We start from the raw sequence: 12676 nt of genomic DNA on the forward strand, positions 1-12676 counted from the left end.
TGAAGCCTGGGTTGGATTATTTCTGTTCCTTAAAAAACAAACTGTTTCGTGTCCATGAGTTGGCGCGTAGACACTTGGCGGACGCCGGTGTTAAACAGCGCCGCGTGTATGACACGCACAGTCGAGGGCGAGACTTTGCCACTGGGGAGCAGGTTTGGGTGTATTCCCCCGGAAGGAAAAGGGGGCTCTCGCCTAAGCTCATGTCTCACTGGGTGGGCCCCTGTACGGTTATCGCCCAGCTCTCTGAGGTAGTCTACCGGGTGAGGTTGACGGGGCGGTCGCGAGTGGTCGTGCTCCACCGGGATCGCCTCGCGCCCTACCAGCCCAACGCCAGCGGGACCTCGAACTCTGTAGAGGCCGGTCCGCCTCAGGGAGAGGGTAGCGGCCCTCCTTCCCCCGCAAAAAGACCCCGGCGTTCACAACGCCAGCGCCGACCACCGTCACGCTTTCAGGACTGAGTTCGCCATCGTGACCGGGGACGGTCACAGCTCGGGTGGGGGCAGTGTGGCGTGGGCGGGGTTTTGGGACTAGTAACCATCATGCTTTGCGGGAGGGGTTGTTAGGTGTTCACCCTGTCGAGGAAAGGTGGTTGGATTAGTGGTTTTGGCCAGGGTGTGTGTGTGTGAGTTAGAAGTGTGTCTTGTGATTGTGTGACTTGTTGAATGTGCCGTTTATGTGCTATGTTGAATAAAATACTCCCAGCCATTTGCATTGGGCAGCAAGGAAGCTCACTCGTCTCTCCTAATCCCTTCGTGGCGGTGAAAAACGCTACAATATCTATCTATTTAAGTAATAAAATATTATCATATAAAAATCCACGACCAAATTTAAAAAATTCTAGATTTAAAATATTAAAAATGAAAATAAATTGTTGTTTCTTTAAATAACAAAACATGCTGTTGGTTGGCATTTAGTATAAAATTTAGTTGCATTCTTAACTATTTAAATATTTCTATAATCTATATGCCCATGTGTGAATCATCCACAAATGGAGTATAATTTTTATCCCTGGCAGCTCATTTTATCCTGTAAAAACTTGCGGTGCCATAAAGAAGAGCATCCAGGGGTACGGTACCTTCTGTATCTTGGTCTTCATGGAGGACGAGATGGAGGTCGGAGGGACAAACTGGAAAGATGGAGCAGCGTTGTTTGGATACTGTGCAGGAAACTTCACCACCAGCCTGACCTGGTTTGCACCGCAGTGAGCCGAGACGAAGCAGGTACGGTTCATGGCATCCATCTATACACACACACACACAAAATAATAATAAAGTTAATAATCAGCACCATGTTTCAGTATCAACACGGATTACATCAGTTTTCTAAACTTACAACTTTTTTCTGAAGGCAGGGGGTAGAGTTAGTCTTTAAAAATTTATACCCAAGTTAACATTATAATAATCATTGTTCAGAATAGAAAGGTATCAATAGAAGTCCTGACCTCCACGATGACGTTGCGGATCTGCAGGTTGACCAGTGAGAACTCCTGCTGCAGAGTCTGGGCGAGGCCGGCGGGGTCCTGCCTACCGCTGGACACCTCAGTCTGACCTATACACGCCATTGGTCAGGGTTACTATTGTGTATTTATGACTTTAGAATGCAGAAATTAAATGATGTACTTCCCTTAGTGACAGAACCCTGACATGAATGCATAAGTAAAAAAAAGCCTGTTTTAAGGAATAAAACATTTAAGGTTTTGTTGTTGTAGAAAAAGTTGCTGCCTGCATGACTGTCTCATATTTTAGCTTTAGGGTCTGCTCACTACTCTCACTTAGTATTACATATTACGCAAACACGCATTGACATCTGGTCATTTGTCACTTGTATGTTGTTCTGCGCACAATTATTATTATTTTCACTGGCGTCACTCTGTCATAAATACAACTGCACATCACTGATTTCACTTATTATTATTATTTAATTATTCATTCTTTTTAAATATTAAATCACGCCTTTTAACTCTAAAACTCCAGTAAACACAAAATGCAGTACATAAAAGTTGATTAATTTATTAAAGGGAAAAAAATTATTATGTACGAACCTACCTGGCTCTATTTGAAAAAGTAATCCCCCCCCCGCCCTCCACCCTTCACGAAATCAGAAATGAACTGTGATTAACCACATTGTTTTGGAAACTTAAATTAAATTTAATTCGCCACACCCAGGCTTGATGCTGGTAGTGTGATAATGCGGGGTTGCATTGCAGCTTTAGCACCTGGACGACTTGCTGTAATTGATGGATCCATGCATTCTTCGCTCTAACAGAAAATCTTAAAGGAGAATGTCCGGCTATCAGTTTGTGATCTCGAGCTTAAGTGCTTTTGGGTTATGCAGCATGACAATGATCTGAAACACACCACTGAGTCCAGCTCTGAAAGGTACACAAAAAAGGAGGAAACACACCGTGTTCATTAAGGTTAATAAAGGCTTCATTAAAGTTTGGGAGCGGCCTATTCAAAGTCTGGACTTAAATCCGATTGAGATCATTAAGCAGGCTGTTGGTGCTAGAAAACTTTCCAATGTGGCTGAATTTAAACAATTCTGCAAAGAAGAGTGGGTCAAAATTCCTCCACGGGGGGGCCTCCGAGTGGCGCAGTGGTAAAGCGCTCGCCCTATCATCCGGAGGTCGCTGGTTCGAACCCCGGGTGATGCTGTTTTCCTCTCACAGCCGGAGGCACAGAGAGAGCTGATTGGCCGAGCTCTCTCAGGGGGGAGGGATGAGAGGTACTTGCGCTCCCACATTAGTCACGGCGCTACAGCCAATCAGGGGCGTCTGTGAGCTCGCGCACACGGAAGGAGCGGCTAGCGCTTTCCTCCGAGTGTGTTACTCCGCCCCTAACGGTGCGTGAGCGAGCAGTTCGAAAAGATGCGGTCGGCTCGCGTCACGTGGTTCGGAGGAAACACGGGATAGCTTTCGTCCTCCCGACTGAGTGGTTGTAGTAGCCTCGATGTGTGTGGGAGCCTCCTAGTGACGGGGAGTAATTGGCCACGACTAGATTGGGGAGAAAATCGGGGTAAAAAGAATTGGACAGGACTAAATTTAAAAAAATAAAATAAAAATAAAAAATTCCTCCACGGCGATGTGAAAGGCTCACTGCCAGTTAGTTACCGCAAATGCATGACTGCATAACCAGTTTAGGGAGCAATAACTTTTTCACACAGGGCCATATCCTGATATATATATCAGGAAAGGGGCAAATTCTTTTTCACAGCACCATACATAATGAGTGTGTCGTTCGAGTGAGCTGTTACTACAATATAGAAACCCTGACAGATCAGAACGAGTACATTAATATTACCCCCCCTCCATGATCTGCACCTGCACTACTGTCAGAACTGAGTACTGTTAGGAAAGATAAAATCATCGACCAATCAGAATGGAGAATTTGACAGCACTATCAGATTACAGGTAATGGACGGTTCGCGCTGTAGTCTCACCCTGCAGGTCGCCGGTGGTTAGACTAGGGCTCAGGGGGGGTTCCTGAGCGTGGAGCCTTTTCCCAGACTCTGTTGTGAGCGTCATGCCTTCCATCAGCTCCTCCACGCTGTCGCTGGCGCATAACTATAAAAGAGACAACCGACACACACACACACACACACACACACACACACACACACACACACACATCTGTAAAACCTCATTTGGGAAATCAAGCATGTTTTTCAAGCAACTTCTTACACACTCATACCACCTTTCTTTAACCTTCTAAACAAACCATGCTGTTACAAACTGACATGTGGTGCAAAAAAAACCCTAAAACTAAACAAAACACATTTACCATGCAGTCTCATCTAAGAAAGCACTAACACGCACACCAGATTGTGTTGGCGAATGAAAAAAATAATGCATGCTAAAGGGCATTATGTGTGAATAACTGGACGATCTGGAGTGTGTTATTCCATTTAAACCCTGTTAGGACTAAGAGACGAGTTGGTTTCTGTTCTTGCTGACGTTATAACCTTTGACTTCCTTCTCACACACAAAACGCGGTCGGTCATACTGTATTACAAAAGAAACAAGAAACATAACTGAGGCTGGGAGTGTTTAACAAAGCAAGACTCCGAACAGGGACTCCTCAAGCTTGAAAACTAAATTCCTAAAAGATCGTGTACTGACCTCTGACCTCTTCCACTGATACAGATGCTTAATGTTCAATAAGAACATTTATGTAAATAAAAAAAAAAGAAAAGAAAAATTAAGAAAATTATGAGAATGTTTCTAGATCGGAACCTAGAATACTTTACTCCCCTTGAAGAGAATTAACTAATTTAACTCATCTCTTCTTCAAATTCATCAACTTGTATATTAGATCCTACACCGACACATTTTCCTAAACAGATAGAACCAGCAATAACAGAACCCCTGTTGAGATTAATTAATTCCTCACTCAGCATTGGGTACGTTCCAAAATCTTTTAAATTAGCAGTTATCAAACCAATAATTAAGAAACCTGACCTCGACCCCCGTCAGCTGTCCAATTAAAGGCCAATATCAAACCTCCCCTTCATCTCTAAGATTCTGGAAAAGATAGTAGCGGAGCAGCTACACTCAAAAAAATGAACATGGCTACCTGTTACATGTACCAAAATGTAATATGTGTTTTGTACATAATAATTTCATGTTTCCAACATGAACATGAATAAATTATGTTGTATTTACATGAAATTCAACAACTTAACATGTATTGGATTTAATCATGTTGAGATAAACCAAAGAGATCTTGTCACTATGAAAACCGGAAATAGCAAAACCGGAAATATCGCGAGAAGAGAACACAGCGTGTTGAGAAGACAAACGTTTGGCGGGCGTGTGGAAAAGGTAAGCAGGAATTAATTCCCGTCTTTCTAAATAGAAACGAAATACTGAACATAAATGTCACCTGCTGTTTAGTGATGTTTAGTCACGTTATTTTGGTTTAAGCTATTTCTTGTATTTTTAATTACACTTAAAATACCGACGGTTATATGCGCGTGCTTAATCTGCGGTTCGGTTCTGGTTTCGGTCTGTTCTCATGAGTTGTGAAGCGAGAGGAAGAAAGTATAAATATTGTTCATTTGATAAATTAGGTATCATGAATTTTAATTGAATCTATCTCTGTATTTTTTCACAGGAGTTTGTGAGTGAAAGTGTCCTGTCTGCATCTGACTTCAGGAGTTTCCTGACCAACCGTCTCTAACGGTCATATTTAAAAGCCATAACGTACAGTTATAAAGTACAAAACTTTCTGTTGGTGTTAATTTTTTTTCTATGATTTATACTTATTTGTGGTGTTTTATGTTTTGTACATCTTTTCAAATTGAGACTTCATTTGTAAGTTGCTGATGGTGTAAAATAAAAATCTCCGTTTTATCCCGTTTGTCTTCTGCTTCCTTCCTTCACAGAATTCTGTTGACCAGGGCTTGAAATTTAAATTTACTTGAGTTAGATCAACTTAATTTACAACTGAAAAATTTTGTACCAACGCTATTCATTTATGTTAACAGTATTAAATTATGTTGGACGCAGCTGTAGTAAATAAGTTAAATGAACCTAATAAAATTAATTTGACTGAACCTAAGAACATTAAGTTGGGCCAACAAAATTGCTTAATGCTGAAAGAAAACCATTAAATCAGGTGGAAATTCTTTCCATAATTTAATTACGTTCATTCAACAAGTTATTTTTTTCAGTGTATGCTCACATCTACATATAAATAGCATACATGAACTGTATCAGTCAGGATTTAGGCTTCATCACAGCACAGAGACAGCACTCTTTAAAGTAGTAACCCTCCTACTGGCCTCTGATCAGGGTTGTGTAACTATGCTTGTATTACTCAATCTCAGTGCAGCTTTGTATTGATCATAGTATTCTTTACAGATTAAAAAATGTAGTCGAAATTAAGGGAACAGCCCTCTTCTGGCTCAGATTCTACTTGACCGATCGTTATCAGTACGTAGACTTAAATGGTGATTATTCTGCATGTTCTCTAGTGGAGATTGGTGTTCCACAGGGTTCAGTTTTAGGCCCACTGCTATGTAAGCTAATTTTTCTCATCTGGTTTTGCTGGGACATACAACTGTGTCATCGGCATAACCAGATGAGAAAAAACAGCTTACTAAAGTTGAGCAATGTGTGCAGGACATAAGAGATTGGATGCTAATTAACTTCCTTCTGCTTAATCCTGATAAGACAGAAGTTCTAGTCATAGGTCCGCATACAGCTAGAAGTAAGATTTTAGATCACACTGTAACTTCAGATGGCCTTTCTGTTCCATCGAATGCAACAGTAAAAGACCTCGATGTGATTATATATTCTAGTCTTACATTTGAAGCCCATGTAGATTAATATTACCAGGATAGCATTCTTTCACATTCTTTCTCATTGGTAAGATAAGAAATATATTGTCGCTAAACGATGCAGAAAAACTTGTTCATGCTTTTATCACCTCTAGGTTGGACTATTGTAATGCCTTACTGTCTGGTTGTTCAACTAGGTGCATAAACAAGCTTCACCTAGTCCAGAATGCAGCAGCGAGAGTCTTCACTACAACCAGAAGATATGAGCACATCACACCTATCTTATCTTCACTACATTGGCTCCCTGTGAAATTTCGAATTGATTTTAAAATACTACTCTTGACATATAAAGCATTAAATTGTCTCACGGCGCAGTATCTGAGCGAATCTGAGCTAGGCTGTTTGTCAGTACCGCGTATTATGAAAACTACAGCATGAGCCGGAGGTTTTTTTTACAAAGCCCCAAAGTTTTGGGATAGTGTTCGGGACTCAGTGTTTAAGTCTAGGCTAAAAACCTAATTATTTAATCAAGCATTTTTATAAATAGATTTGTCTTGGGTAAAGGAGCAGATCTGGGGGACTCATGGACATAGAGTATTAGGTGAACTGGTATGTTTAGATGCTGTCCTCCCCACTCTCTTGATTACTCAGATTTGTTGAGTCGGCTTGAGCACTCGGCTTACTCACCAGGGACTATCCGACTAGTTTTTTTTATAATTTATTGAGTAGCAGTCCATTTGTTACGATACTCCCAATTGAGCTCTGGTGAGGATGCTTCTACATCTTTGAGTGAGGTTCACCTGAATGCACCATGTTACCAAAACAAGGTGCATTAACAAAGGCACGCACCTGTCTATTTAAGGTCTCATAGTAGATTGTGCAGGTCAGAGTGAAAACTAAGCCATGAGGTCGAAAGAAATGTCTGTAGACCCATGTGACAGGTTAATGTCAAGAACACAGATCACAGAGAAACCTTCTGGAGCATTGAAAGCACCCAAGAGCACGGTAGCATCGATCATTCTCAAATAGAAAAGATTTAAAACAACCACATCTGGACACCAAACAAAACTGAGTAATCAGGGATGAAGGGCCTTTGTCACTGAATGAGATCCTGAGTTTCCTTGTGGATGGACATACAAAGGGACAGCCATCACCGTAGCACTCCACCAGTCAGGCCTCTATGGTAGAGCAGCCAGATGGAAGCAATTCCTCAGTAAAAGGCACATGACAGCCAGTTGTGAGTTTGCCACAGTTGTGAGTTTGCCAAAAAAGCACCTCTCAGGCCATGAAAAACAAAATGAAATCCATCTTGACAGTCAAACACGCTGGTTGCTGTGGGGACGTTTTTCTGCAACTGGAGGGAGAGTTGGTGCAGATAAATTAAAAAGCCTTCCTGAGTGAAAACCTTCTCAGGATCTCAGAACAAGCTCTGTGAAAGTCCTGAAGAATCCAGACCTGAACCCTCTGGAGAGACGTGAAACTGGCTGTGCACTGACCATCCAGACATCCAGCCTGGTTGAACTTGACCAATTCAGCATCACTCACCATCATTGCCGTCAAATTGTTGACCAAGTCTAAATACTTATGTAAACTGGATATTTCAGTCTTTATTTTTTAATAAATAATAATAAAAAAACTATAAACATCTGTTTTTAATTCATCACTGTGGAGAAGTGTTTGCAGAATGATGATATATGTGAAAGATGAAAAAAAATGTGGAAAATATAAAAGAGTCTAAAAACTTTGTCAATACTATACTTTATGTCAAACGTGATCAGCGATATCATCCTGACCACCTGCTTAACATCGAGTACGTCCTCCTTTTTAGCAATTTGATCTACACTAGCTCTTATATTGGATCGGACTACACGGGTCAGCCTTCACTCTCCATGCGCACTGATGAGACTTGGCTGCCCACGACCCTGTTGCCCGGTTCAGTGGTTTTAGTTCCTTGACCCAGTCCACCAGCCATCACAATTTATCTCTTGTCAAAGTCACAAAAATCTTTATATTAGTGTTAGAATTATTTTATATATAAAGAAGTTATTTCTACTCTCTTGCTCTCTTCCTCATAGATCTGATATTAACGTGTTAAATCTTTCCTGTTGCTATCTTCCTGTCTCCTCTTGCATCTGCTCCTTAAGGTGTAAACGCTCCCACGCTCACCTTCCCATTCTCTCTTCATGTCTCTCTCCCCCTCTCTCTCTCCCCCTCTGTCTCCTTCCCCCTCTCCCCCTAACTCGAGCCAACATCTTGAGATCTGTCTCTGGACGGACACCTCTCTATCTTCCTCTCCTTTGATTCTTCAGGATCTTACCAGGACATTTACAATGGTTCATGTTCTTTGTAGTAACACATGTCTATGGCACAGGCGTTTGGTCAAACATATATAAACCCCATCTTTTGCTGTTAATAAACAGAGACCTTTCTGAAAGACAACGTGTGTGTGTGTGTTTGACTGAGTCTCTCCTGGCGCCAGAGAAGCTTACCGAAGCACAGCGGACAGACCGAGCAACTCGCCTCTCCTACTACGTAACTTTAGAAAAACTTTACAATTAGTTTCCTAAACATCAGCATCAGGGACAAAGGGTTCACTTGCCGCCTAATACATCAAACCCAGTTTACGGTGCCATTGTAACGAGATATTGTAACTGTAGCTACACTGTGATAAGGGTCGAACTGTGACGCATAAAGGACTGGGTCGGAGCAACTTTAAAACTGCAGCTCGTGTGGGATGTTCCCAGGCTGCGGAGGTCAGGACGTATCGAAAGTGATACAAGGAAAGAAAACCCGTGAACCCGTGACAGGGTCAGAGGGAGCAAAGGCTGGCCTGTGTAATCCAATCCAATAAAAGCGCTTACTGTTTGGGTGACTAAAGGGGGCGACCTACTCCATGTGGGGTCATAATGTTATGGCTGATCGATGTACAAAATAGAGACAATAAGTATCCAAAATTAGCAAAGTATGGGCGTGTAGTGACTGAAAGCATCGTTAGCATCTTCCCCAGTAATCACATGACCTGCAGCTCTCACCTTCTGTAACTGAGGATCCACCCTCCATATCCGAAGCGTCTGATCCCTTGACCATGTGACTAGCTGGCAGTCTTTGGATCCTAAAAAAATGCAAAGGTATAAAATAACATTTAAACACATTCCCTTGATAAGATGAAAGACTTCTGACATTAAATACACTATTTTCATGATCTGGTCCCGTCTCTGACCCCATGTTCTGTCACTGATCTGTTTTCTCTTAACGTCTGCACCTGTTCTGTGATTATTATAGTTTCATACATGCATAGATTCCCTTTTTTATTTATTTAATGGTATTTCATTGTGGATATAAATAATATATATATTTTTAAAACATGACTTTCTGGGAAATCGAGCATTTTCACTGCGCACCTTCTTTCTGAGGCCTCCACTGAAACTCCAGCACCACATCATCGTGACCTACGAAGGCATGAACGGGGCTGTTGAGGTCCAGCGTACTCCACAGCAGGAGGCTATTCTCCCGTCTGAGCTGCGGCACCATCACCGTCACCAGCCCGTTGGAGAACGGCTACTCCGGGGTCGACAGAGTAAAACAAATAACTGCTACAGAAACTACGGAGCAATAAACTGCAACAAACATGACATCCACATGTTTACCACATCATACAGTACATTCGTTCATTTCCTGTGCTCCTCCTACAGACTACAAACGAAAGTGATAACATTAACTAAGCTTGCCAGATGTTTTCACAGCATTAAAGTGCAACAATATACAGTTGAAAACATCAAAAAGGTGTTTAAAATTGTAAAAACTGGGAAACTGCTGCGGAAGAAGGAAATAACTTTTAGACGGGTTGTGCATTCATGGGAAATAAATCAACCTTGAGGTGGGCCGGGTCACGAGTGGGCTGTCACTGTTTAATTTTCCAATCGCAGAAAGCCACCTGTGTGTTTTATTAATTACATAGTTTCCTTAAAATCATTTTTGAAAAGTGAACAGATTCATATGTGGATTGATAAATGGTCAAAAATGTAACTAATGTTTAGAAATAGGTTCAATAATTGTATTTTTAGAGTTTCTGGTTTTGATGATAGTTTGATAGTACACTGGCAAACATTTACTAAAAATTTATTTTTTACATTGCTGCATATACGGAGCCACTAAAGGAACATGAATGAGTGGGAAATGTCCACTAAAGGGAAAAAAAATCATTGCTGCCACCCGCTGGACTACATCAGCAACGCTGTTGAGTCAAGTTTTATGAGATCCCGCGAACTTTTCTTGCGAGATCCCGCGAACTTTTCTTGCGAGATCCCTCAAACTTTTCTTGCGAGATCCCGCGAACTTTTCTTGCGAGATCCCGTGAACTTTTCTTGCGAGATCCCGCGAACTTTTCTTGCGAGATCCCGCGAACTTTTCTTGCGAGATCCCGCGAACTTTTCTTGCGAGATCCCGCGAACTTTTCTTTGCTAGTTTACTTTTTTTTTGCCCATAACCTGTTAGGCTATTTATTTATTTTTTTAGCCTTGCAAAAAATGTTTTTAAGGTGGACTTTTTCTGTTCCTCCAACGTTTATTTTTAATAAAGCCCCTTTTTTACTAATAAAACCATACACCTGAAAACATTCAACTTACCTGTTTAGTAGATGTGAGATAAAACCATAGTTTCTAAAATATATACATACTGTACATATAAACAGATTTTATTGTATAAAGTTTGGAGAAACCTCAAACAGATAAAAGATAAACATACCGTGTATCTGGCCTTCCATACCGGAACTTGGCAGGACAAGATATTGAGGTATTTTCGAGGTTGTCTGTAGTCCCAGAACTGTCCAGATCAATACAGTTAATTAAAACTTTAGTGACATTTATGATTATTATTTTTACACATAAGGTGTGGTTTATATTCACCCTGACTGAGCTGTCCTGGCTAGACGTTGCCAGTATGTACTCGTTATCAGGATGCCAGTCCAAGCCGTGAATCTTGGACAAGTGAGCAGCTACGTACTCGACAGCAGTGTTGGGTTTCTGAAAGACAGAAATACAAGTACTGACTAGTGTTCATTTTGTCAGCTATTTTCATTTTTAGTCTTAAGCCATAATCCCAGCATAAATGGCCCTGTTGGTTTTTAATCATATTAAGTCTTGATCTTATTATCTTATTTTTGTTTAGTTTTAGTTGACAAAAAGTCCGGACATTTTAGTCTAGTTCTAGTCAGAAGTACCTTTACTTATTTTAATCTAGTTTTAGACAATGAAAACCCAACATTTTTGAAATAAAATTATGTGTGTCAGGTCAACTCAGGTTCCCACAAAAGTTTTTCTGAATAATTAAACAGAAACATCACCTGGAAGTAAAGAACATTATAAAAGAGACCTTATGCTCTGTGGTTTGACTCACCCGTCTGTCCCAGATCCGGACGTCTCCGTCGTGACTCGAAGCCAAGCAGTGCTGATTCTTTTTGTTCCACTTCACCTGAGATGCTCCGGCTGCACAACCATGAATAAAGACAAAAAAAAGGATGAGTGATTTGTTTGCATTCAGTTTCAATCAAAACTAAGGAGGGCGTAAACTCACCCACGGCTGACAGAGCTCCTGTTGGTTTACGTGTGTCTCTGGTGGGGAAAAAACAAAGACATTAAAGCAAACACATTTCAATAGATTTAAATTTAGATCCATGGTGCAGTTATCAACCTTATTCTCTCCCATTATAATCAAGAACATTTAATATTATAACTTGAGGTTTTTTTTTTATTCTATGTCAATTTTCTATTAAATTATGGTCATCTATTGAGAAAAATATAGTCATATAAAAAAGTTATATTACAGGTCAAGTACTTATCAGTTAAACCTCTGCCTGTGTAGTAAGCATGCATATACATACTTATAAGAAAATCATATAAAATTCAACCATATTATACAATGATCGAATGAGTATTGGACTGCATTTCAAAATCTAAAAATTCAGCTGATAAAAACTACTGCAGCTTATTAAATAACACACAACTCTAGAACATGTAAGTCTCTAATAAAACAACGCCTCCTTGTGCTGTACTGTAAATCTGGGCCAGAATATTACATGCTGGTTTATACACCTATGCTAATTTAAAGAAAAGTCTGTACTGCAGAATATTTATTCTTACAGTAGGGTCCAAAAGTCTTATGCATCGTATCAGATTTAGTACAAATATAATTATAGAGTGTATGTCTATCATGGCTGCATTATTATGTACATAATCATTTACTATTTACAAACACAGCTTTAAAGTGAATAAATAAATAAATTACTTCACTAATAAATATTTGCATGCCTTTAAAGAAAGCAACACAATACATGCCAGACCAGTTTTTAGAAAAATGGTCAAGGGAAAAAAATAGGCTGGCAAGACCTCGCAAAACTTGA

At 40.5% G+C, this 12676-nt stretch overlaps 1 protein-coding gene across 2 annotated transcripts in view; it reads right to left on the reverse strand.

Annotated features, from left to right (window-relative positions):
* wdr59 (WD repeat domain 59) overlaps positions 1-12676 on the reverse strand; it is a 32759-nt gene that overhangs the window by 16494 nt on the left and 3589 nt on the right. For both annotated transcript variants that reach the window (XM_053500547.1, XM_053500546.1), the window contains exons 6-14: positions 11851-11888; positions 11674-11762; positions 11184-11300; positions 11023-11100; positions 9681-9837; positions 9312-9391; positions 3439-3562; positions 1442-1548; positions 1076-1240 (exon numbers count right to left, since the gene is read on the reverse strand). In XM_053500547.1, coding sequence (XP_053356522.1) covers positions 1076-1240; positions 1442-1548; positions 3439-3562; positions 9312-9391; positions 9681-9837; positions 11023-11100; positions 11184-11300; positions 11674-11762; positions 11851-11888 — 955 coding nt within the window. The remainder of the gene's footprint in view (positions 1-1075; positions 1241-1441; positions 1549-3438; positions 3563-9311; positions 9392-9680; positions 9838-11022; positions 11101-11183; positions 11301-11673; positions 11763-11850; positions 11889-12676) is intronic.

Source organism: Clarias gariepinus, chromosome 7, assembly GCF_024256425.1.
Source record: "Clarias gariepinus isolate MV-2021 ecotype Netherlands chromosome 7, CGAR_prim_01v2, whole genome shotgun sequence".
Classification (NCBI taxonomy): Eukaryota; Metazoa; Chordata; class Actinopteri; order Siluriformes; family Clariidae; genus Clarias; species Clarias gariepinus.